Source organism: Amblyomma mixtum, chromosome 5 (genome assembly GCF_055824585.1).
Source record: "Amblyomma mixtum isolate Tamu chromosome 5, ASM5582458v1, whole genome shotgun sequence".
Taxonomy (NCBI): Eukaryota; Metazoa; Arthropoda; class Arachnida; order Ixodida; family Ixodidae; genus Amblyomma; species Amblyomma mixtum.
The window spans coordinates 1,465,582-1,492,741 of NC_143016.1; the positions used below are offsets into that span (position 1 = coordinate 1,465,582).

The 27,160-nt window shown below is 47.6% G+C and overlaps 1 protein-coding gene across 1 annotated transcript; it reads left to right on the plus strand.

Moving 5' to 3' along the window:
- The first annotated feature begins 256 nt into the window (after positions 1-256).
- LOC149341099 (esterase 6-like) lies at positions 257-25,625 on the plus strand. The gene is made up of 10 exons (XM_089542970.1): positions 257-690; positions 8,339-8,497; positions 11,127-11,262; positions 12,894-13,079; positions 15,081-15,271; positions 17,907-18,054; positions 18,817-18,995; positions 19,416-19,593; positions 21,679-21,808; positions 22,992-25,625. The coding sequence occupies exons 1-10, from the start codon at positions 424-426 to the stop codon at positions 23,362-23,364; spliced, it is 1,947 nt and encodes a 648-aa protein (XP_089399096.1). The 5' UTR covers positions 257-423; the 3' UTR covers positions 23,365-25,625.
- Positions 25,626-27,160: the final 1,535 nt, after the last annotated feature.

Genomic DNA, 27,160 nt, shown 5'->3' on the forward strand with positions numbered 1-27,160 from the left:
ATATGGAGCGGGCGAGCCGTGAACGATGACACCTACAGCATCGACGACGTCACAGAGCACTTGGGAACTGTTTTTTCATGTTCTTCTTTCTTTTTTTTCTTTCTTTTTTTTTGCCTCTGCCTTTTCGCCTTTCCCTCCGTTATCAGAAACGATCACCCCTCTCCGGGACGACCAAACTGCTGCAGTGTAAACGAGATAACCTCGGCGCTGAGACGTCGAGCCTATTTAAAGGATAAATAGAAAAAATCCCCTCCAGTTCTCGGACACTTGGGCACTTGTCGCAATCAACCGACCGCGCCGCGCCGTCCACTACGAGCCGCGTTTCGTCTGCTCCGCATCGCCGCGCGTGTCGTCTGCTCCGCATCGCCGCATCCGCGTCGTCTGCTAGCTGCCCGGATCGGGTCGAACCGAGCTCGTCAAGCCATGCACGCATTTTCAAAGTCTGTGCTCGCATCTTGCGGTCATCCAGCAGTGTCCGCTGCACTTCTTCCGTTTCTTCTTCTGCTGGTCCTGGTAGCGCAGCGGTGCGAAGCGCAACAGTCTCCGACGCAGCAGGTGACCACGAACTACGGCGTCGTCACAGGAAACTTGATTCAGGCACCATTGATAGACTTGGTGGCGCGGGTGCCCGTGTACGCCTTCCAGGGGATACGCTACGCCAAACCCCCCGTTGGTCGAAGGAGGTTTGAGGTACGTACGTTCCGGGGTCTGCCCTTACGCCGACCTCTCTTTGTCCATGGTGCCTTTTGCATCCAACGCACTTCGAGATTATAGATATAGCCGTGGATCTTAAAGGATATGGTATATTGAATGTGGAACACAACCTATTATTCATAAAGGATATGCTGTGGTCATAGATGAAAGTATGAGTATTTATAAATCGCATGCATATACAGCTACTCAAAGCAAGAATAACACGGACAATATGTCCTTCTAATCTTTAGTCAAGCAGTGGGATGGTGTTCCCACTGGCCTAGACCAAATTAACGACCTAACCTAACCTAACCTAACCTAACCTAACCTAACCTAACCTAACCTAACCTAACCTAACCTAACCTAACCTAACCTAACCTAACCTAACCTAACCTAACCTAACCTAACCTAACCTAGCCTAGCCTAGCCTAACCCATCAGTCTCTACATATGTGGAGTTTGAAGACGCAGTGTCATCTTTGATGGAACCTTGGGAAACAAATTTAGGGCAGGGGCAGTGCTACCTGTCACGAATTCTTCCTCCAGCCTTCATTTTATGGCAGCTCTTCTTTTAGCAACAGGGCGGGGGTTCTTTATCTGTTTCTCTCTATTAACACTGGAGCGCCGTGCATAATACGTGGCTCTGTGGCTAGATAGCCTGCAGTGCAGTTTTGGACTCTAAAGATCAATCGATCGAATCTATTTGCACACACTGTTTAGAAATTTGGTGCACGTAAGCCTGATCGTGCCCCGTGCCAAATATACTGGCGGTCGTGCGTGAGTGATTATACGTGTGTGATAGAGAAAAGCTTATTGTACGTACGATGTGTACTGCATGAACGGCGCGTGTGCTGCAAGTATAGCAGGTCGTGGCTACCCTGAAGAGGAAGGAAAACAGACTCCAGACGCTCTTTTTTCGTTTTTTTTTTAAATTTTGATGAAGTATGCGAGCCAAGGTGGTTCAACGGCACATTTATATGGCTGGTACAGCGTCACAAAGCCGCTTCATTTTATCTCGCAGCTAGGGCATAGGATCGCGCGTAACCGCACAGCTTTCGCTACGTCAGAGAGATTAATTAATGTAAATCCTGCTGGCGCTTGTATTCATGGTGCTGAAATGCGCCTTTTTCAACGAGTTCGTTTTTGTTCGACCGCTGCTAAATCTGCCCAGTAATCTGCCGGTAAGCACTTTGGTCCCGTGCAAGTACTGTCTTTTAGGATTACATCAACGTTCTGCTCGAGCTGATATCCTAGCCGCTTCCGCATTTCTTCTTAACTCGGTGAGTGTGCGTCGAGTCTCAATGCCAGAGGCTGCGCGTCCAGCCTTGAGGCATGGTTTTGAATGGCATCGCCGGCGCGGTGCCTGGGAATCTGCCAGACGCAACAGCGGCTGTTCACGTGCTCCGCTGTCAATGATATGAGCGGGTCACTATGTTGCGCACCCGTCAGCTCCTTAGCAGAGACACTGCCCTGCAGCGGCGTATTTAGTTAAGATGGCTGTAGCCACCTTTTGGGGATGTTTTCTTACCAAAAACAGCAAGAAAGAAAAAAGATATCTGATTCGCATGAAGTCTGCTTACACTGTCAAACAATGAGCACAGAGTTTACTTACATATTTCCGGAGCCAGCTGTAGGGAAAGTCATCTTCCTTTTTTCATTTCCTTTGCTGCAGCTGCAAATTCTCTGAAATTTTTGAGAATGTATCTCTATGTTGCCCTGGTAAAACGGCCCAAAGGTAGTGAGTCAGCTTTAGTAATTCAAACTATACCTCTTCGGCAACTGTAAAACGACACCACAGACTACTAGGGTGCCCTACAAGCGTTTTCTCCTGTCCGTTTCCTTACTTGTGCTTACAGATACGCGACAAAGAGTACGATTCATCACGAATTGAGCGCTCGTAAAACAATTTGCGTAGGCACACGCGGTGAACTAGACACGCGTTCCCACCGATCGTCTGAAGAAGCTCCCGTATTCGTCGAGGCAATCTTCTTCTGATTCTTCCAAGCTGACCTGTGGGATACTTTCCCCCCTAACTACGTGGTCATACAGTGTGCGCTTATAAAGACATCATTACTGTTATCAAGGTGGGCTTGCGCCTGGATTTTTATTCAGGTCAACCCTTGCCAGTGAATGCACACAGTTGTGCCGCGAAGTTGGGACTCGAAAGAAAGTAGGCTAAAATGTGACGTGGACGCCCTGATTTGCATTTTTGATTAAAAATATGAAAACATTAGCCTGCTTTTCGATTGTGAGCACCAGAGAGCAAAAAGCCACGCCCTATTAAGTAATGTCTAAACGCTCAGGAGTTGAATCGAACTGTTGAGCTGCATGCAGGGCTCTATACAGGCATCGAGCCACTTCAGCCGTGAAACGTTGCGCTCTCACGGAGCACTGAACGTTTGCCGCCGTACGGCTAAATCCGCGCCGCGTTGTGGAAGCCGTTGCGCTACAGCTCTGGCGCAAGGCCACCAAGGGAGCACGGACGGACCAATCACGAAAACGAGAACACCGGCAAATCGGGGATCGGGAAAAAAGTCGTGGCCTCTGATTGGCTGACGCTAACCCTAGCCTTCCACTATGCTGCACCCTTCTAATCAAACAGTGTGTGAGCATCTGTGCAAAGTTAGCGCTCCGACATCTTTAAAGGATTCGTATCAGGCTGCGTGCGATACGCGCGGCCCTGTGGCGAATGCTTACGTAATATTTAGCTCATCTGAAAGAGTGCGGGGGGGCCTCAGAGATTATAGCGGCGGCTGCGGCGGCACTTTCACTTGTCTACGCGCGTGCGAACGTCCGCGCAAAGATACGGCTTATCTTTTCTCTTCTTTGTGTGCGTGAGACCCCTTAATGATTGAACAAGGCTTCCCTCCCTGTCCTCGCGCCTCTTCCTCTGTCGCCCCGCTTGTGTCTAAGAAGACGCGCCGTTTTCTTGGACCCTTATCGCGCATAGAGACAGCGGGCCTTGCTTGAATGGCCCGTGTCGCGTGCCGGAATGTTCCATGTGTGCCCATAGGGCAGGTACACGCGCGCGTCTTATCTCGAGCTGCAGGGGCCGTGCGCCGACTTTTGCACTCGCTCACGAGGCTCGTGCTACCATCCTCCTTCAGTGGCTGCGAGTTGAGAGTGCAGAGGGGGCCACTTAAAATGAAGGCTGTCGCCATGCGCAGGTGATACGGAGGTCCTTAAAGTTGCACTCTGAGAGGATGCAGGGGATTTATTAATGCGAAAACATTATATGGCTATGCTGCGTCAGCCAAAAGTGTTCGAAGATTTGTCCGCACGATTACGTCGTGCTCTAAATGTAAATGTGTGAAACCGTGATTTCGACAGATAGTGCGTGATAAAATGTTGCCATGTGAAAAATTTGGTTAATGAGGTATAGTTAATTTAATTAATTAAACAAAAAAAAAACGCGATAATATACACTCAGACAACAAAATAGCCGTGGACGTTGATATAGTAAATGGACGTCAGAACAGCCACGGACGTCGATATAGTATGCGTACGTTTTGCTTTCGCACTGCTCCAATGCGGGTCGCCGCAGCGATCTCAAAGCTTTTTCACGCTGATGTTATAATATACAGATGGAAAAGGACAAAGTTGAAATGAGGAAATTCCGATGTTTGAAGAGCTATGAAGAAGCGTTACTTCAATTCGCTTTGGTGGACTATACTTCGAAGTCTCCAATAGCACAAACAGTATTTTGATAAGTAAAACGCCACGTGTCATTTCTCGCATTCTTTTCAGTTCTTTTTGAATGTTACGTACAAGAGAGAAAGCAACTTGTGTTTGTAGGTGGAGAGAAGCGAAATGATTTGGTCGAGCAGGCGAGGTTTTCTTTGAATGAATAGGCCATTTCTGCTCTTTTGTTTTCTTTTAATTACTCATCTTTGGATAAGAAAGAGAACCATCGGTACTCTATTGACTTGTGGTACACAGTATTCATAGTGCAAAACTTCATTTCGTGCTAATGGCGTAGCGCTCCCAGCATCGAAGAATGGCAGCCTAGTATCAGCCTTGAAATGCTTGCAGACGATTACAGATACAAATGTTTTTATTCCGACATCAAATCTGGCGTTAAGGATTCCGGATAGCTCTAACGCAGTTGATCAGAGCTGCCTCGAAAGTACAGAGCATAGAAGGGGTTGGAGGGAGCTAGAGAGTAAAGCAGCCTAGGGCCGAGCTGAAGTAGTGCCTCTGGAGTCTTTCGCAGTGCGTCGATCCTGCAGGCGTGGTGCGTCAAGGATCGATCATCAAACTGTAAATCAATTAAAGCTATGCAGGAGAGACCGGCATAGAGTACGGAACTGAACCTTTAATTGGGCATGTCTAAAAAGTCGAAGATGACGGAAATTGGTGATCATACATGAACATGACAGATGCCAATTTTCCGCGTAGACAGAGAGAGGAAGAGAAAGATAGCTCTTTAATGAAAAACAGAGATTTTAGCCGGTGTGAATATTCGCCGACATGCTACTTTGCGTAGGGGAGGGAATGGGAGTAAAGGTAGAAGAATGGCGGTAGAAAAGGGGGCGATCATTGTAGAGGGTTGCAACGCAATAGTTCACTGCATGATCACTTCTTTGGATGAGACTGAAGTCAAGCTCTGTGCATGAACAGCGGGGTAACCAAGTGTTCGGGCAATTAAGAGTTTGTCTAAAACGCCAATAACGTCTAAACAGGCAAATAAGAATATTGTTACGAAGAAGACGAAGCTGGCAGTGGCGCGGGACGGAGCGCTCGCGCTAGGCCAGCGGCCGTTAAATCATATCTTATCCATCGTTCATCACGCCTAATTTTTCGGCTGGCCGACGTTACATTTGGTGTGAGGTGCTGGGATCCCTTCATCGCCATCCTGATCCCGGAGCTTCGGCGTCCTGCGCCTGCCGTGCCCCAGCCCGCCCGACCTGAACCGACCTTGCCGCTCACCCCAGCCCCGTCCCCCGCCCAGACCACAAGACACGACGACCCGACCGACCCAAGACCCGACCGACCCAAGACCCTGCCCACACATGAGGACACCGCCCCTCCTGCCCCTGCCGTTCGGTGCGTCCAAGGGCCTCGGCCGTGAGCTCCTGGCGCCCTACGGCCCGGATGCTTCGTGGACCGGAACTCCTTCGCCTATTATCTCATCCACCGTGGTGGCCAGCACTTCACCACCTTGCCATTTTTCTGCCCTGGAACCCGTCACTCAATCACGCATCCCTTCGTCCATGTCTTCAGTTTACGATCGGGACGATCGCTCGGTGGCCCCGGGTAAATGTAACGAAGAAGACGAAGCTGGCAGTGGCGCGGGACGGAGCGCTCGCGCTAGGCCAGCAGCCATTAAATCATCTCTTATCCCTCGTTCATCACGCCTCATTCTTCGGCTGGCCGCCACGTTACAATATCATTGCACGTCGCTGCTGTCTGCAGGAGCATAAAAGACCTAATATAGAGTCCACTGTGAGAGGCACTTAAATGAGCCGCGTTTGTCACAATATGAACTATCTGCTTGCTTGAAGCGGTATCGTAGACTGTTCGTAAATGCAACATTAAGACGGAGGCGATAATAAATTGTTTCTAGATCACGTGAAAGCCCGAGTGGTAGGCATTTTATCTGTGGGTCAATGGAATGGAGAAAGAGGTAATGATTCTTGGAATAGGCAGCTTCATCGATGGTGTCAAGCTCTCCGTAAATATTTAAAAAAAGAACACTAGTTTTCTCTATCTCCAATGTAGAGAGACTATAACGCTTTTGTCGCTCTGCTACAAGATACGGGCAAAATATCAGTTCCTTTTTTTTCTTTGGAAATATTAACATGGGACAAGAAAACAGACAGAAGGCGGGCTTCTTTGCACTCTGTACTCTAATGGTAGGCAAAGGAAGGATCGTCCACTGCTCGTGTTATGATGACGTGTCTGTGTGTGTACACGCTGCAGTGAGGTCGTTCGTTTACACGACGCTTATTATGCATCGCGCCGAGCCTAATGCCCACTCCCTCCCCTGGTTCGTCGTTTGTTATCATTGCTGCAACTGCGCTCCGAACAGCGCTTGTAAAACAAAGGGCCTATAGCTTCGTTTATGACGGCCCAAGCAAGGTCCAGCCTAAGCGTGTTGCTTCGAGGAGTTGTGTCAAAGGAATGCTATGCGCATTTTTAGGTGTCACGGCAGTTTTAAGAACACTGCATGAAAAGAAAAAGTGCTTTTGCGATTACAGCCAAATGAGTTCGTGTGGAAATTCAAAGCGTTGGAGAAGGCAAAAAAAGATAAGCTCTTCGGGATTTTTAACTGGCCCGACGGTCAAGTTTGTTATGCTTTATGTCGCTATACATTGTGGGCACAAGGAAATACCTCAGGTTGATTTTCAATTTATGTACTCACATGATGTGCGCCGCTGCAACCAGTTCTTGCCCCGACTCGCGAACTAAGCGAGGTTATGTGCTTGTTTCGTAGACGACTCAGTTTCATAGGTCATGCTCTTCGAAGTTTTTCGTTCCGAACATTGCCAGTGACTCCATGCACGAAGGAGCATTCCAAATGCCAAACATTGTTCGGTTTGCAGTTTAGGCAAAGAGCTGTGTTTATAAAAAAATTTAAAAGGTATTTCGCGTTCATGAAGGAAATATCTAGTATTTGATGCAAGTAAGATAAGAAAAGGAGTCTCTATGGTACCGTATGTCTTCGTCCCAATTCTTCCTAACTTAAGAGTAATCTATCCTAACACTTATCAGGGCTGCCTTGTAAGCCACTTGATGGTAGATTCGAAAAAAAAAAAAGTGCTTCGGCTTCGTCCGTGTTACTGCACCGAAGGCCCCTTTTTTGACTGTTTTAACGACTTTCTTGATCCAATTTCTCGAGTTCACATCACCGCTTTTTATGTAAGGATTAATCTATTCAATGTCTTTCCAAAGTCTTTCACGGTTTCGTATCGGTCTTCATGCTTCTGACATGTGCACAAGTTGAACAGAAATCTTTTACAGTGTTGCTGACGTCAGCGGAAGAACGTATCAGACGTATACCGGTGTACCGGATGCCTGCTGCGCATGCGCAGGTGCAGGTGCGCGTCCCAGACTCTAAAGAGAAAGGAGTAAAAAGGGAGTAAAGTTGTTTTCTGGGGAACACACCCTTTAGAAAGGGAGTGCGCTAACACCTTACTCTCGTTTTACTCCCATATAGGTGTATTCGTGTTTAAAGTGCACATGCCCACACAGTTGCCACTGCGCATGCGCAGCGGGCATCAGCCATTCCTTATCCATCTACTTAAGTCAGTCTCCGCTATGCTAAAGCTGTCTAATGTATCCACATACGTCTGTCGTCACTTTCAAAGGGGAACGTCCACTCGATCGCTAGCGACATCCATCACAAGATTTTTGCTATTTTTTATTTGGCTTTCAGACTCACCCACGTCTGGTGTTTGTTTCATATGCTTTTTCCAGGTTTTCATTGCTTGCATGTTTAGCCCTGTTATTTTTTTCTTAATACTACACTGTTTCCATTATACACTGCGTGATCGCAGGACGTACTGCCGCGCTGCTGTCAGCCCAGGTTATTGAATGTTCTTGCAACGAGGCAGCCAGTTGTTTGTGTGGGCTCGTTAAGCCTACATTTATAAGAGAAACCGTAACAGATCGTTAACGGCACTTGTCATCGTTCGTTGACGCAGCGCCCCGAGCCCATAGACCAGCGCTCATCGTACGACAGCCACCAACCGGTGAGCCGGCGTTGTCTCCAGTGGACGAGCTTCCCGTCAGAAAGTATCGTCGGCGAGGAGGACTGCCTCTACCTGGACATCTATGTGCCGGCCACGTACTTCGCTACGCCTGTGAGTTCAGCGTCCCCTACCGCAGGGTCAACTCCCTAAAAGCATACTGGAGAAACGCACGCTATATGCTAAAGCCCTTAGAGGTCATGGAGCTCTTCCATGCACTAAATATGCGGTGCCCAGATTTACAATAGGGGATAGGTAAGGTAGCACCATGCTTTCTTTGTGGTTTCTTGAGGAAATGAACCGGCTTCCTGGGTTCGCCACAACTTAAGGAGCCAGGTCCATTGACTTGATTTCTCCACGTATTCTTCACTATTTGCTGCTGTCCGATTGCGAGTCACAGTAACACTAACACGATAGCCAACGCGCTAGCTAGTTACTAACCGTTCTGTCTTGATGAGAGACGTGACTAGTTGTCTGAATTTGGTCTCTAAAGCGATCTTGGCTGCAGGCAGCGAGTTTTTCTTCTTTTTCTACATCAGCAGCTCTCAAGGCTGCTGGGCGACAATATGCTCTGTGTTCGAACTAGCTACATGAACTTACTTGTTCCTGCGTAGCTGCAAGCTCCGGTTCACCTGGAAGCCGCAGGTTCCGGTCGGCGGTTCATCCAGAAAAGCTTTGCAGATTAATTTAATAAGAAACATAAAGATCGAGCATGTTACAAGCTCACCGTCAAATTCCCTATATTTCGAGTTTTGTTCGGTTCAAGTGATGCTAAGCAACATTTAATGCAGGATTCATTTGAAGAACGAAGCGGAAAATGCCCTTCAAAGGAGGCCATCCAGTCAATGGCGTCTATTGATTTTCATGACGTTGCGGTTAATCCGTTGTTAATCCCTCGGCACGCTTGCTTAACCGGAGATTGATTTAGCTTGACTTGGGATTATAACCACGGATTAACTGCGGCGTCGTGAAAATCGGTGGACGCCATTGGCTGGAGGGTCTTCTTTGAGGGGCATTTGCTGCTTCATTCTTTAGTTGTATCCGACCATCAAAACGATAGCCTCAATTTTTTGGCGTTGTTCCGCTGGCGACAACCTGCTTACTAATTGCTGCGCTGACATGGGCCCGATTAGAGTATATGAATGACTTGTAGCTTTGAGCTCCATATTGTCATTATCTCTAGAAGCAACACAAGCCGAAGCAAACACTCGCCAACCAGGAATTCCCGACCGTTTCTAAATGTGACCTTTGATCGCATTTTAGCGATAAACTTTATTGCTTCTACGAGGCATTTGAAAAAAAAAAAGCAGAAGTGGAAACGATTATGGTCAGAACTAGTTTCGGCTGGCTTCCTGCTGCAAGTGCTTTGTGCAAGTATCTAAAGAGACGGAATAAAGCTCTGAGGCGACATTCACCGTGTTCATAATGATCTACGAATGTCATATACGCCGTTGTCCCATAGCGACAAGGGCGTCGCCCACCGGAAGAACCGGCGATTCACAACGCGTTGCCGTTTTGTTGTTGTTTACCTCAGTAAACATGATACATACCCACGCGGCGGGATACGCCAAGGTACCGTGGTGAATGCCGTTTTAGGAACACTGTCTTCTTCTTTCTCTTTTTATGCGCGCCTTTGAGGTCTCCTTCGTTACCCTTCGAGAAGAGCTCGTTCAACATGCGGCTCTTTTCAACCTCGCGCTATCTCTGTCCGTCTGTTTGTTCAAGCGCAACTCCGATCTCGACGCTCTTTCCGGGTTTCTTTTCTCTTTACTTTTGCTTCCTTGTGCATGCGCATTTATGCAAATATGGCGACTGTCGCGCTGTCTTCGAGACGAGCCAGCAGAAAGGCGAGAGCCATCAGCGCTATATCGCAGCGGTTATCTCAAGAGGCCCCAGCCCTGGATCTTACGACGGGCAGCCAGTTGCGCGGGGCACAGTGACCGATAGCATCCGACAAAGACACTTCCCGCCGGGCTGGCTCTTCTCCGGGCTTCGAGATAGAAGCGCGATCAGCAATCGGTGGCGGACTACCGCGAGCACGTGCTCTGAATTATTTTCTGCTTTCTCCGCATCATGGCGCATACCAATGCACCGATTTTCGCCCGGCAACAGCAATCGCACTGAGCATTGCAGAGCACCACGATGATTATACAAGTTTTAGGAAACATGCTGGCCGCAATTTCAAGATTCTGCTTACGGCAGTGTGAGGTGTTTCCAATTTAAGGACAGCTCGTTTCACATTTTACGTCAGCGCACTTCATATCAGTTTCTGTAGCGCTCCTTACGGAAGTACTCGTAATTGAGGCCTTATTTGGTGCTTCTTGACCCTATCAGAATGTTCGGAATACATTTATGAATATTCGCCTTGAGAAATGGTCGAGGGAAGATTGCTTTAAAGAGGCATGGGGTAGGTAGCAAAAACTGCAGTGAATTAGGATTTATTTTACTGCCAGATAGTTTCTGGAGAACCGAAATCCGTTTGCATAACGGAGCTCGATGCAAGGGAAGCTCCGCTGTGCACGTACCCAAAAGCTTCAAAGTGTTTTCACTGTTATAGCACACTACCTCCATTTTCTATGGTGTCCTGGAAATGCTTTGTTTTAGCGTAAATTGGTCACAAACAATTGCATCAGGGAACCTTTAAATCGTTGTTTATGGGGGAAAAAAAAGACTGAACCCTAACTCTAGAACGACTGTGACAGTAAGAGTTGCAGTAAAGATGCATTTTTGCTAACAATTTCAGGCCACAAAGCTTCCTGTCGTGGTATTCTTTCCCGGAGCTGACTTCAAGAGCGGTGGCAAAGATGACATCCGGCCCGGCTACGGTTTTGGAGTGACCAACATTTTCGTCGTGGTCAACTACAGGCTCGGAGTTTTCGGTATGCCGTAGCATTAAATCGCATAATAGTTTTCTCACATTGTGAACGCAGCTTGTGAGAGTTTTTTTTTCACGCTCTTTCCTTAGCGCTTGTTCTCTACGAAGTTGGAAGTTGTTTTGCAGCTTTAGCTGTTATTAGTTCTTTCCTCAGTTTTGCACCGCTGTCAGCGTCCGCAAGCCCACCGCCGGGCATACAACTGTAAAAATGCACATCCAGGCACCCACCGGTACGAAATGAGCCTCTGACATACGAGCCTGGCGCCTCCTGCATGCTAGGCGAAATGCTTTAACCACTAAGCTCTGCCCCGGTGGTCTACAGTGGTTACAGCGTTATTTGTTCATTCCTTACTAACGCGATAGCGTCAAAAGTCCTGTTTACCAGGAAGTCCAGTGTCGGCGTTGTCGTCGTTTGCGTTGTAAGCGAAAAATCATGGGTATTGCTCTGGCAGGTGGTCCCCGGAGAGCAACCTCTCATGACCTTGCGGTCACGTGACCTTGCGACGTGACCTGCCCACCGGACCGGAAAAGATGATTGCAGGGGACACTTAACCTCTTCCTTAAGAGTATGACTCGATAGCGTACTGGGGCAATTTCCATATATGCAGAAGGTCACTCTCTACTCTATACAGGCATAGATCCCTGGGAGTCCTCATATTCTTCCTAGCGCAGTGGTGCAGCGGTTAAACGATGCGCCACTGCCCTGGGATGGCAGGCGCTCCCCGCGGTGGGCTTTGTGCGGGCCATGTTGCTTTTCTCGAGCTACCAACGAGCTACCAATTATTAATTTAATGGTCACCTACCACAGTGGGCAGTATTCTCACTATCCGTTGGGCAGTTTGTGATGGTGCTGCATGGTCACGTGACCTATGTGGCCAACCTGCCTCCTGGGTTGCTCTTTGGGCGCCACCTGCCAGTCATGCTCGTGATTTTTCGCTCACAACATCTACACCGACAACGGCGACACCGGATTTTCTGAGCAACGGGGCCTTTAACGCTCCCGCGTTAAGACATCGGCAGCCATATCCTAGCGTCCTGCAGAGAAGCACCACCGTATGGAAGATGGAAGGACTTCCGCATGCTTGCATATTTAACCTCCTGCAGAACAGTACTTTCAGGCGAAAACCACATTCTCATGTGCAGTAGATACATGACCATCGAAAGGTGCATGACAGTCGCTTAATGCTGATTATATCATCGAAATGCATTAATTAGCGCGCTTCGATGTGTGTTCGATTGATTACAAATGCAATGACAGCGATTTTAAGCGGGACGCATTTCATAACTTGTGGATCCGAAAACGTATCGTCAAGCTGGAGTGTATCGATCAGCATGCATTTTTGTGTTAAATGGGGCGGCCTTTCTGGTTAAAAAGGTGGGGTGTGTAGTTTTTGGAATTACTTGAATCAACCACAAGATCAGTGGAACCTAACTATTTATAAAATGTAATGTTCTGGGCTTTCCCGCTAAGTGGTTCCCTAATAAAAAAAAATCTGCACTGTTCCAACAACAGCAGCAACAGGATCCCTAGCTCCTTCGAGTATTTAGCTTTCTTCATAGTTAGTATCTGTGGCACGGCACCACGATGTCATTTCGCTCTTTACCAGACTTATGTTATTGTTCCTGCTCCTGCAGGGTTCCTGAGCACCGAAGACGAGAACGGCAAGGGAAACATGGGGCTCTGGGACCAGCAGATGGCGCTACAGTTCGTCAAATCGAACATCGCTTCCTTCGGAGGGGACCCGACCCGGGTGACCCTGATGGGCTTCGGTGCTGGAGCAATGTCCGTTGCGTTCCACATGCTCAATCCGGCATCTTCCGGTGAGTAATCTCTAGATTACACACAGAGCAAAGAGTAATAATGTAGCACTGAAGGCTCTAGAGCTCAGCGCAGCCTGGTGTCCCGATTTATGCGCAAGCTGCTAAGCTGCGTGCCCGACAAAAACTAAATAAATTCCCGGTTCCTTGCTGTATCCTGTAAAGGAATAGCGGTGACAGCTGAGACAATACACGCTCTCCTGGGCACATACTATGAGAGGGATGCTGCCCGGACAAATACTTCAGGGCTGTGAAAAATTATATCACTGTACTTATTATCACTGCCACATGACAATTGGATGGATGGAAACAACTTTATTAAACACACACACACACAAAAAATCTTCCAGGGTGGTCCCCTACTGGTCCAGGAGTCCACGGGCTTGTGCTTCACGTGAAGCCCGATCCACCAGCCATTTCTGGCCGGCGGGCTGAGCGGTCCGTATAAAGCAGCCTCCCAGGAAGAATGAGTGGGATTGGGGATGGGGTTACTGCCTTTGGGGAAGGACATTCCCAAAGGTAGTGGAAAAGTGTGGATCTGGGCCCACCACAGGTCTTACAACCAGGAGGAAAGGTGGGGTGAAAGCATGAGAGATGGTGGGGGGAAATAAAACATCGTGTCTGTATTTGTCGCCATGTGGCGCTGGATGAGGGCGACAAGGTACTGTGGGGTGGTGGTAGTGTCATGCGGCTGAGTTTGACAACTGAACTGCGCCGCTAAATTCGGAACTGCGGCGGTCTGCACTAAGTAGATCGCTCACAAATATCTAATCCAACGCTGTGCGATTGATCCTGGTTAGTTTTATGTCAGCGTTAAGCATTTGCACTCCAACCTCGCCGCCGCCATGGCAGCGTCCTGTACGGCAATCAGCTGCGGGGGACATGGATGCGTGGATGAAATTCGGCTGTCTTCTCGTGTTAGGTCTTCGCGTGATGTCTTCGCGTGATGGCCATAAAGATACCGGAAGAATACGCGGCCGCAGCCTCCTCGTTTCAATGGAGGTGAAATGCAATAGAAGCCAGTCTGCTTTCTGGTGTCAGTGCCCGTTGAAATTCCCAAAGTGACCAAGATCATTAGCAGTTCTCCACTACGACACATCTTTCTTCCTTTCTTCACGGCCTGCTTCAGTCCTTCCAAGTCTGCTGATCCGTAGGACGCGGTATAAATTCTTTGACGCGGTGGTCACGTTTTGATGAAAAAAAGTAAAAAAAAAGATTGGTTATCAGTAAATGAAAGGCGCAGTAACTGCCTCGCTTTTCGGTGGACACCTCAACCCTGCCATGAGGATGTGATGAAGGAGGGAGTGTAAGATGGGAGAGAGAAAGAGGCACCGCTGTGGATGGCTGCGGAATAATTTCGATCACCTTGCTTTCTGTAACGTGCATTCACTTTGCATAGCACACGGGGTGCACTTCGCGCTTTGCCTCCATAGACCCCTGCCACGATGGCTAAAAAATGAACCACTTTCTCTATCGCATAATGTGGCGGAAACTCTGTGAACTCAATACCGTGCTATGCAGCATAGTTATGTGTGTGCTCTAATTAGATGTGATAGTGCATATCCTTTCTCATTCCCGGTTACTTTATCTACAGAAGGCAGGCGTTGTGTCTCTCCAAGGAGCAAACGCCAACCTTGTCCTCTGCCCATTTCCTATGCTCGTCTCTCTCTTACCACGCCAAAGGAATAAATGAATGAAGGATGTTCTTATGCATAGTATTCTTATTTTGCCTGCTGGCATGCATGAGTACCTGTTCTCATCACGCTTGATAATTTGTCGCTACCGAGCTCTTGACGTCTTTCGCTTCTCTCTGAGTGAAATTCCCTAGTTGATTATAACTTTCAACTTCTCGTTTGTCGGCCAGCTGTGTTAGAGACGGCAACCGTTGCCATTTGCACCCCAACTTCTTGTAAAATTCATTTCTTGAAAGTCTGAAGAAGACATCAGTAAACTACGGATGATTCCTACTATTTATTTATGGACGATTATTCCACCCTCTCGCAGCACTGTTCGCCCGGGCCATCATGTCGGGCGGCTCGGCCGCCAGCCCCGAGGCCACAGTCAGCAACGCCTGGAGGAACGCCCGCCAGCTCGGGCGCTCGGTTGGGTGCAGCCAGGAGGACGGGGCGTCGCTCGTCAGCTGCCTAAGGGCCGTCGATGCCGTCAAGCTTGTTGACAGGGCGTACCGCGAGAAGGTGAGAGAGGACAAGAGTGCCATTAAGGGTATACGAGGTCTGTTAGAAAAGTATTCGACTTTATTTTTTTTTGCGAACACCTGACGGATATGAAACATGCGCGCTTGCACCAGCCGACGTTGAACCTTCGTGCGCATGTACGAATATTTTCCGGCCTGCCAATAGCGTCAGTCGCTGGGACGCAGCGTTTGAGTGAGGCAGTGCGCAGTGGTCTCGTCGGTTTTTTATTGCAAGGAAAATGGCGGAGCGACAGGAGCAGCACTACTGCATCAAATTTTGCCAGAAACCGGATGATAACCGAGTGGGAACTGTTCGGAATATTCAGAGCTGCTTTCGGTGAAGGTGCTATCAGCAGCACACAAATTAAACAGTGGTTCAATTGATTTAAAGGTGGCCGCACATCGGCGGAGAGCGAGCCACGCTCCAGTCGGCCATCAACATGCCGAAATGACCAGGTCATTGCCGAAGTGAACGCTGTGGTGATGCGGGACCGTCGTGTGACTATCCGATAAACTGTTGAAGAGGTGGACATCAGCAATTTTCCTGCACATTCCATTATTCCCGAAGATTTGGCCATGGAGAGAATTGCGGCGAAATTCGTGCCGAAGCTGCTCACGGCGGAGCAAAAGCAGCTGCGTGTTGAAGTCTCGCAGGACATGCTAGATTCCACAAACAGTGACCCCGACTTCATAAACGCCATAATCACTGGTGACGAGTCTTGAGTGTACGGGTACGACCCGGAAACCAAATCCCAGTCGTCACAGTGGAAGCATTTCATGTCACCGAGACAAAAGAAGGCCCGCCAAGTGCGCAGCAATGTCAAAGTGATGCTGACAGCTTTCTTTGACTCCCTCTGTGTGGCACACCACGAGTACGCACCCTACAGAGTCAAACAATGGCCAAAGAGTACTATATGGGCATCCTCCGTCGCCTACGTGGTGCTGTGCGGCACAAGAGACCGGAGTTGAGGTCAACAGGAAATCGGCGCATCCATCACGACAATGCTCCTGCACATTCCTCGCACTTGATCCAGACTTTTTTGGTGAAAAACCAGACTACTGTAGTTCAACAGACTCCTAAATCTCGTGATATGGCCCCCTGCGACTTCTGGCTGTTTCCCAAAGTCAAGAGGACATTGAAAGGAGCGCGATTTCAGACAAGAGAGGACATTATGGCTGCAACGACAGCTGAACTAAACTCCATTCCGAAAGAGGCCTTTTCGGAATACTTCCAACAACGGCAGCACCGCTGAGAGAAGTGTGTGGAGTCCCAAGGAGACTACTTTGAAGGTGATTAGGTTTCCAACGCTCCAGTTATGCCAGTTTTTTTTCTTCGGCCAAAGGTCGGATACTTTTCCAACAGACCTCGTACATACTCAAGAACGAAGGGGTATACGCCCCTCAAAGGGAGTAAACCCTCCTACCGATGACATCTACCTATTGCGTCATGGCGTCGCCCGCACCAGCCACGGTCAGAGTCACGCAGGAGGTGCGCGACCACGACGGCAGGGCAATAGGTTGGTGCCATTTGTTAAGGGGGGGGGGGGGGGGGGGGGGTGTCTTCAAGGAGCATTTGCCACTTCGTTCTTGAGCTAAATCTGACTATAACTGGCAGTGCACCATGGACAAACAGCACACCATGAACAGGACAGAGGATGCGAAACACTTAATTTCTCCGTCCTGCCTCCGGTGCGTCGTTTTTACGAAGCAAGAGTTCTAAGCCTCACTCCGGGTCAAGTCGCTGGCCTAGGAATCGTCAGGCTGCTTGCCAAACGGTTTACATTTCGAGAAAATATCTGTCAGTTTCGCCACAAACGAGGAGGGGCCTTTAGCAACTGGTATACGACCAGCTTCGCTTGTTTGTTGCGCGAAATGTACGGTGAACAACGTAAACAATGAGCGAATTTATTTAACCTATTTCTTTGCTCGTTGATTTGTTAAGATCCTACTCCCAGCGTCATGGCGAAATTCTATGCCATGTTCCTTTCATTAACCTTCCCGTTTGCTCACAGAAACATTGAGGTTCAGGCAGTGACATGGGGGCATGGCCTCCACAGCAGTGAAAGCGCATGCTTTCGCTTGTGCCCGGCGAAATTAAGAGCGTATCTTTAAAATTAAGTGAGATCACGAGGAGTTAAATCGCCACAGCTCCTAACTTCGCCTCACCGTATACGCTACTTTGCAGTTGCCACACAGGCTTAGTCCGATTCTCCAGCAAGCGCGCTTACAGAAGGTGTTGAATGTCAATAAAGTACGTGTCTCGTTCATTCCCGTATAGTCGGAAATTTTTTTTTTTTGGTTGTTGTCTTCGATGATTCCTGTGAAAATTTCCAAGAAGATAACCACAATAAATTTTCTTTGTACAGCGATAGCTGTTTTTATCTCTTTCCACGGCTTTACGGCATAGCGGCGTAGCGGAAGCCTCTTGCAAAGAGGCTGCGCACCCATCCACCACCACTCTCAACCTGCATCCTCCCGCCTTCGCTCTCCAGATAAATTCTGTCACGTGTGTGAAGTTTCGGCTCAGAGTAAAATCATCCAACTGCTTATGGAGGGCAAATTCATCTGCTTTAGCTGAACTGTCGCATCAGATGTCTGATCGTCTCGTAATTCTCTTCCTTGTTGTCTGCTTCCAGATCAGGTTCCTGCCTATTGTGGACGCGAACATTACCCTCAACGCTTTCGTGAAGGACTACCCTAGGCTGCTGTACTGCCAGGGTCGGTTTGCAGCAAAGCCGACGATATACGGATATACAGAACACGCCGGGTCGCTGCGCTATTTCGGTGAGAGCGAGATTTACCTTCGAAATATTCAGCGTCACTTGGTAGTTTAGTTGTTCTGTTCTAAACGAGACAGCACGCGCTCTTTTTCGATAGCATGAATACATATATAAGAAGAAAAGGCATGAGACGATATGATACGTGCAACTAGGAACTTTTTTTTTTATTCTTAGAGCGTTTGACGAATATATGCGCGGCACAGTAACGATAAAAATGTATGCTAAAAGAGTTATTAACGAAAGAAAGGCCCTTTTATTGAAACAGGGAAATCTTAGAAGCCTTTTAATATCAACAGTGCTTCAAAGGCACTGTGTCAGCATCCCTTGACTTGCACTCAACAGGGATTGGTTGCTTTTTTTTTTTTTAAAGGGAGATTCAAGGTCCCCACCTTGCATCACAATGGCGTTGTGCGATGCTCTCGCTTTTAGTAGTTAACTTTCTAGCATCTATTTTTTATCTTTTTTATTCCTTTCATAAAAATCTAAAGCCGTTTCGAAAGAAATTAAATTTGGTAGTTACGTGGATTGGGTTCTACATGATCGTGCATGACTTGACGTTGCCGCAGAACGGCACAGGCGAGTCCGTATCGAACGGACAAATGTTGAGGTGACACTGGTGGCTCGTGAAAATAACACAAAACTAACTTAAATTCTTTCTTAATGAATTAAAAACAGTTCGTCTTAACCTCTTGGTTTTTAAATTGACTAACGTGAATTCCCCCCATTTATTCCTTACCATCATTTGTTCTTTCTTTTTTCTTTTCAGAAAGAATAAAGGAGGTGGAAAATAGTAAGAGTGTCGAACAGATCGTGCAGACTTACCTGGGCGAGTTTTTCGAGGATGAAGACTCCCGCGTCGGGGTCACGGCCGCAGTCAGGTTCCAGTACTACAGGCCACGCAGCAGTCTTTCCAACGCCACACGCAATGCCATCAACACCATCAACGTACGCACGTTTCCGTCACCTTTTCTGTTTTTCTGAATCGGAAATGCCGTCCGTAAATCGAGCGAATATTGTTAACAAATGTCAAGACGTCCCGCATACGCTTTGGAACACAACGTGGCATCAAGAGTGTCAGGTTTAGTGCGCTTCACTTGCAAAAACACGCTTCGAAAAAACAACAACAACATTTTCCAGGACACTTCGCCACGGTATTTTTGTTTTTAATACATTTAAGTGTAGCTGCTGCATAAATGTTTTTTTTGCAAGAACACTGTAGCGCGCTAGCTGGTTCGACATGATAGAAAAGAACAGCGTTTGCCGGCAGGGGGCTTATGCGTGGGTGCGTGCATGTGTGTGGGCCTGCATGGCTGTGAACAGCACGTGGGACAACTTTTCCGATCCATTTTCCTCCGCCCTGTGCAGATGCTGACGGACTTTCTCGTGGGAGCACCCATCGAAATGGCCCTGTCGGGGCACCTGAAACAGCTTCGGGGTGCCCCATCGTACACGGCTCCCAATCCTGCCTACATGTACATATTCGGCATACCGAACGCGCCGAGGAGTTTCGCAAACCTTCAGAGGGGCCCCAGGGAGCTTTATGGTGAGGCATGTTCAAGCATTATTTCCTGTGACAGAATGGTGATGGCTATTTAAATGATTTATTTCATTTCATTAGTACACCTTCACATATCAAGTGCGACGCTGGGGGTTTTGAGGTATATCGCATTGAGCGGACCCCGGGTCAGTGTAGACTACCTGTGGTTATTTTATCTGCAGCAAACTCTCAGTTCACAAGAGTTTCTTTTTTCATTTAGTCTCTATCGAAAGGTGGTCTTTGCAGCAGGTTGGACGGATCAGGCGCAACTTTAAAACAGCATGCAAGAGCCGCCCGCGTCATCCACTTCTTACCGTCTTGTTCAACATGTCTGTAGCATGTTGGCCGAAATTTAATCGACAGCCGCCACTCCCAGCAGACAATTATGAGGTAATGGCAGAAAACTACGACAAAATTTTCTTTGTCGCCTGAAAATTTCGACCGAGTTTCAAAAGATACTCTCATTCACTGCCAACCTTGCCAACTCTCATTTACTGCCAAGCACCTACGTTAGCGAGAGACAAATTGGAGTGGCGAACCACAGCAATTGTCCTGTGCATAACAAAAAAAGAATAGAAGGCTGTACTACGGTAACGCATGATGTGAGAATTGCTGCCATTCCCCAGCCCCGACTGGCGGCAACTTGAAATCTAACGTCGCAGTGTTGCTATGAATCCTTAAAGACGCTATAAAATATTTTACATGTTCAAAACTACCACTTCATTGTTGAAACTAAACGTTAATCTGCCGTCAAAAGTTTAAGGAAGGCAATTTTAGGGGAAAAAATTAATTTCGTTGTGTTCCTTGCGTGCATCCACAAAGAGCTATATGCAGCCTAATTGTGACTGTGCGAATTGCACTGTGCACAATGAAATCCTAGTAATGCGCATTAGATGCAAAGAAATTCAATTTTTTTCACCTGAGGTAATTATCACAAACTTTTTAGGGCGGTCGTACATATAACGCCTATGACACACCAGATGCAAAAAAAGTTCAGCAACAAGCAACAAATTCAAGTTTTCATGCAGCTCTACTCGTTTCCTGTAAGTGTAGACGCTAATGGCAGGTAACAGTTGATGTGCGAGAAGTTTGACGCTTGACGCTTAAGCCGCGTAAATTTCTTATAAAAGCCGCGGCAGAAAGAGGCGATTCCGACTGTCCTTTTGTCGTATTCTCTTCGAAAGCAAAATGGCCGCGATAATCATGAGAGGGCTTCGCACATTAGGTTTTTCCATCAAATGCAAAATACATGTGCCAAGGCGCCTTTCACTTGTTCTTTTGCGCTCTTTTTCTAATAAGTATTACTTGACCTAATAGTCACGGAGCTGCAAATCGGGGCGCATGCCTCTGAGCATCGGTCTGGATAAATGAAGAGATGTACCTGTTAGTGGGTTTATCAGGCATTAAAAAGCAGCCAAGTGCCTGGTTGATACCTGTGAAGGAAGCTTGTTTTCGTAATTGAACTTAGTTAAAGGGAAACTGCATAGGTTTTTGAAATCAACGCGCTTAAGAGGGTCGAATGTGCGAAACTTGCAGGTAAAGCATGCAAAGTATTTTTGGGCCAGCACTTGAAATAGTGAAGTAATCGCCGACTAGAATCCGGACGCCCTTCAAGCTTCTCCGCAGCGCACAACGCCAAGTGGGGGGGGCGGATGATGACGTCATCGAAGGTATCGGTACATTTACAACGAACAAACGCCTTCTTTGAAGGAAAAAAACCAGCGCCACCGAAGGCAAACCATGCCGAGAGTTGTTTGACATCGTCTAACGAGTTAGGGCAGGGTGTGGCTGACGACAGCTGTAATTTGAAATCATACCTTCCTTGACGTCACACTGAGTTTCTCTGCACTCTTCCGATGCATTGAGGAGAAGCGCAAAATTCAATGGTCAATTACGTCACTATTCTACATTCTGCAAAAACACTTGGCATGCTTCATCTACAGCCTATATAGATTTCAATCCTTGAATATCGCGGAATTCTCCAAAAAGTGCTGCAGTTGCCCTTTAAGAAGGTAAACAGTTCTTACTCTCCAGCGTGCTCAACTTGTCAAGTTAGATCTTCGGGGTTAATATGATACTTTTCATATTCAGGTGCAACATACATGGACGACATGCTCTACTCGGTGAACACCGAAGGGATATTGCAAACGGAAGACGTGACTAGAGATCGCCCCATCGTAAGCAGCATGAATGGCTTCTTCATGAACTTCATCAACGGACAGTAAGTTCGCCTGAACTGCAATAATTAGGTTGCAATATAAGTAGTGTACTTCTTCCATGAAATCAATGCATTAGCCTGCAACAAAAATTACCGTAAAGACAACTGTGGGGGATCATGTGTGTTGATCTGCTAGCTGTTCCACTCACGTGGTTACTTCTGTAGCCCTTGAAGAAAAAGGTAGCAGGCAAACAGAAAATAGGTTGCAGGAGCACAATTTGTTAAGAAAAACAAGGTTAAGTTTAAGTACAGCTGTAAACCATGCCATTTCGGGCTATCTTGTCACCTTCACAATTCCCATTGTCGATATTACCGTCTACTTTCTGACTCCAATCTCTAGCAAATCCAATTCGCCTAAAACGTCTTCGCAAATCTTTGACGAAACTCTGCATGACTGAATGAGCAAGGGTTTTCTTTCACGCAGCCACGAAGTTAAGCGGTGTTTGTGCAATATCTTAAACCCTGCAGATGAAGATTTAGATAGAAGCTTAAATGAGGCCTTGAGGATTAGACAGAGGTCATAGGCATGAGGTCAAGCCACTACATAACGTGCTGTAGTTGAGCTGAATTTCATGGACACGTTCCTTTGACCCGGGTTAGCTGAGAAGACGAGGGGGAACTGCTGATTCTTTTCCGACAACGCGCGCCTGACGAAAATGACTATCGAAAATTTTGTCTCGACGAAGAACAATCGGGAGGCTCTGGCTTTATGTCAACACCTCCGTGTCCCAAGCTTGAAGTGATACGAAAATCTCTGCTAAATCCTGGCAGATTTGTACAGGTTCGCATGCACAGAAAGATAGGCAGGAATAATGGGTCGGCTTACGGGTATCAAAACAAACTAATATTTTAAAGCAGCTTAACCCGAAAGAATTTTTCAGAAATCTCTTATAAAGTATGTTAGAAATTATTTTTCGCGACTAATTCATGTTGGAACTAGCTTAATTTTAATATTTTCAAATAAAAATTTCCCGTTTTCTAGTAATTGCTTCGTGGTCCTGTGCCACTTCGTACTAGGGCAGTAATTACCGTCTCAGTCGTTGGCAACTGCGGTGGGTAACGGTCATTGAAGGATCCATATTACCAATCTGAAGACAGGTTAGTTGACTTGTGCATCTGGACGCTTACTGCATTCAGTTCGTGTCACTTTCTGTTTCCTCCGCTTAATCAAACGCTCGACGCGCAGGAACCCCCTCACATTGCTGCCCATCAACCCTGTCGCGCGGCAGTACAACAACATGTCGCTGGCCTACCCGATTGGAATATCGGACAGCGTGCCGTACCGGCCGCAGGAGATGGACTTCTGGAACTACTTCGTGCCCGACCTGCACCTGGAGCTGAACCGCACAAGCTGGGCATCGTACCACAACGCGCGCGAGGCCACCCACTTCAAGGCGGCCACTTGGGGGACCACCACACTGGTCGTGCTGCTCGTCCTCATCATCGTCGGCCTGCTGGCAGCCTTCTTCGTCTACCGCCGCCAGAAGAGGAGATCGCGCAAGTTGAACGCCCGCGAGAACGTTGAGTTCAGGCCCGTCTCTCAGGACGTCAAGCTGTAAGGGGCCGTTAATCGTGTCCGTCTTGAAGATCAGTGAAAGACCTGACAGAAGTGTCTTGCGTTTTTGATGGAGCCCCGAGAACATGCGATGGGTGCATACTTCCAGCACTGGCTTGCCTCTCACAAGTCAATGCCTGTCGTACTTCACCGTGCACTGATTGCCGCGCCCTCGCCTGTCCTAGACGCACTGCGTTTGTTTTATTCTTGTGCCCGTTCTTAACAAATCCATGGCACGGGAATAGTCTACTACTATGGCGTTTGGTCGACAACGCGTAGACGGTCTGTTAGATTGTACAGAACTATACTTCCCTGAACCGAAGTTGATATAATTGAAAACAAGATGAAGATGGAAGGAAGCTCTCAAAAGCTGCTAGCGGCCCTAGAGGCGTTGAGTGAATGGTTCAGTAGCACATATCCATCGTGGCGTCCAGAGAATATTTCACGTCTATTTGTTCAGTGTGTGCAGTACTACATGTCTACATCACGCTTTGGTCCTGCGATGTTTTTCACCCGAGATGCCAGCTTTTGGTAGCCGTCTAGTCACTGGAGTCGATATACAAACGGACTTACTCCTGCCGAGCAGTCTGCTTGGTGAACGCGGCAGCAGTTATGCATGCGCCAGAACAAGCAGCTTGCTGTTACCTATTGGGTTGCCCTTCGGGCATCATTAGACTTCTACGAAAACACTACAGGTAGTTCAGGGCGTAGAGCTCACACCTCGGCTTTAAGCTTTCGGTGCAAGTTCAATCACTTGTCGTAACGAACAAAACCGGTTTATGCTACTTTCAGTTAGTGTCAATAATATCCGCGACGAAACGTATGAGCAAGCAACTTGTACACGTGGACGAATGAGTGTTCCCCGTTCGTGTTTAAGTTGGCTGGATAATCGGGGCAAGTTGCGTCAGGCGCATAATTTTCAAAGCCAGCAGGGCTACCGGCGTGGACTGATAATTATCTGTCATTTTCATGTTTTAGACTGTCTTTTAAAGGAGGTGAAAAGAGGTCTAGTCATCCTCGACATCATCGTTTGCTGGAAGGTTGTGCTGATGCTTTGTGGATTAACTAGGGCAGTTAATTACTACCTAAGTATGTAGTGGTTGCTGTGGGGACTAGGATCTTTCGAACCTATAGTGTTATGTCAACTGCCTCCTTTACAGACATCATTTATCATTGCCAAAGTATCAAGCTTCACAGCCGAAGGAACTATATTTATCTTATAGCTGTACGAGTGGTCATGGCAACGTGTGGTTAATCATGCATATAATCATTAAAACAATGCTTTGGTTTGATACGCAGCCATATTAAGTCGAAAATCACCGTGAAATATTTGTCATGATAATCGAAGTTTGTTCGGATGTTTTCTCTGGCGTGTGTTGTGTGCATTGTTTTTGATAACGAAGCTGTAAACCCATTCAACATACTCATCATTTGACTGGCTGTCACGCATAATGCAATGACTCTTGATCATCCTAATTTTTATTTAATTGAAATGTTAGGGTCAGGATTGTATTAAACTATTGTAAAATGTGTGGCTTGCATTTGCGGAAAGTTTTCTGCAGCGCACACCGGTTAGCTGGGACCTCTCCTATGTTTTCGTTCCTCCATGGTTGGTTTATGGGGTTTAACATTTCAAAGTAATCCATAGGCTATGCGGACGCCGCATTGGAGGTACATAAAAAAATGAACAATGTGCGAGAGGCAATATCTATACAAAGCTTCTGAATAACTTTCTCGGCCAGTTTTAAGCGTGCAATTATATCTTCCAACTAATAACTGTGAAGACGACGTAGCTGTCTCTTTTCCTGTCTTGAGCCAATACATGCATTCGTTATTTTAACTCTTGTACGAGACTGACCTCAAGTTTCCATCGCAATTATTACAAGTGCAGTGTTTGTCGTTGTGTACAAGTGGAATAAGAAGTTTGTACATCGGTTACATAACTTGCTGTTTTTTTATCATCTGGGTCTACTTTGTTCATGCAAGTACTTGTCAATGTCATTTTATTACTGACTGTGGCTGCTGAATACTACGAACACCTCACTGTTTTCTCTTTTGCCTGAACTGGTAACACAAGACTTGTCCTTTCGTACTACTTCTGCTGCAGTAGGGGTAATCCTGATTTATTTCTGCTATTTTCTTTCTTAACGCCAAAGAAAAACGGCTGGACCGTTTGAGTAACATTTGAAATCTTGTATGTTCCTCCCGTGACTTTAGTGTGACATTTCTGTTTACAGTGAAAAAATAAAATGACCTCAATTACAATGTTCGGAGTTTTCTGGGTCATTGTTTCAGCATTGCACATAATAAAAAATGCAGCGAGCTAATTTCATTCATTACTGCAGACTTCAAATGCTTAGAGAATGCTTTCAGCTGATTTCAGACTCACTCTGTCGTCATCCATGTCCGCATTTCTTCTCCAACATCGAAGAAATAACGTCAGTTTAAGAGATCACGAGTGCGCTAGCACTACTTCCCGCAGTCATGGATTTCGCTGGAGCCTGTCCGAAGCCGCACCATGACGTTCAGCGCGAGAGGTAAGCAGGTGGTGACGCACACGTCACGCGTCTTAGCCAATGAGGAAGCTGCGAGGTCGCACAGCTGCAGCCAATGGGAGAGCGGTTGTATCACAGCCGCGGCCGTTCCGCAGATGGTTTGGGATTCTTGTTGGGGACTCCGAACGGAGTGCACGTGTGTCGCTCGCGCTCCCTGATGTAGTGCTAGCGCCCCTACTTCGCATTTGATTCACTATGTAAATCGGCTGTTATTAAACATTTTTAGTTGGACGTACGCAGTGAGCTTGCGTACGCAACGACACCGCGGGTAACGAATGCGCATGCGCAGAACGCAACGTATCTAGCCGCGCGTTGCGAACGCCCGCCCGCTGTAAAGCATAGCGTAGCGTACGCAACGCGGGACGCTACGTGCTGCGTAGAGAACATGGCGGCGACCATCTCGCCCGCTTCGGACCGATTTCACTTCGCCGCTGCTTTCTTCAATGCGATGGCTCGCTCTAAACTGTGCTGTTAGCTTTTATTTCGTCTACTCTCACCCACACGCCAAAATATTAGGGACAAATGCCCCTTGTTTTTCAGATAATGAGGCGATTTTTCACCTTTTAAGCCTAACTCATAGCAACCGCACCTGTCGAATAATTTTTTTTAGTGATGTGCCTACTTTTGCACTTCATTAAACATTATACATTTTTTCCTCCATTGAAAACAGTAATATACTATTCATATTGTCAGAAACTGAAAAATGTTCAGCCGAGCGCTACAGCGCTTTCAGTGTTTGTCACTAGATGGCGACACAACACGACGTGCTACGCGACTGCTCTGCGGCGGTACGGCCAACTATAAGTATGACGGGGGTGTCCTGTACAGCGTACGGAACGTAGTGAGCGTTGCGTACGCAATGTCGCTACGTACGCAGCAACTAAAAGTGTCTATTATTGCGAAGCAATACTACCTTCGCTACCACCTCAGCCCGTGCCGTGCCGCGGCCGCGTAGCCACGTTTGACCTTTCGCGTGACCTCGCTGCGTGACGTCATACCACATGTGTAAAAACGGGGCCTCATCTCACGCCGTCGCCTTGCGCGGCGCATAGCCACGGCCTGACTCCCGCTCCTCTGACCAGGGGCGCTGGGCGCTATGTGACGTCATACCATCTGTGTAAAAACGGGGCTCTATCTCACACCGTCGCCTTGCGCGGCGCATAGCCACGGCCGTGGCCTGACTCCCGCTCCTCTCACCAGGGGCGCTGCGCGCAATGTGACGTAATACCATCTGTGTAAAAACGG

Bases quoted from the DNA above. Each gene is read 5' to 3' on its own strand.
- LOC149341099 (XM_089542970.1), top strand. From the start codon at position 424: ATGCACGCATTTTCAAAGTCTGTGCTCGCATCTTGCGGTCATCCAGCA. The intron at 11,263-12,893 runs GTATGCCGTAGC...CTGCTCCTGCAG, and splicing joins CTACAGGCTCGGAGTTTTCG to GGTTCCTGAGCACCGAAGAC. The intron at 21,809-22,991 runs GTAAGTTCGCCT...CTCGACGCGCAG, and splicing joins ATGAACTTCATCAACGGACA to GAACCCCCTCACATTGCTGC.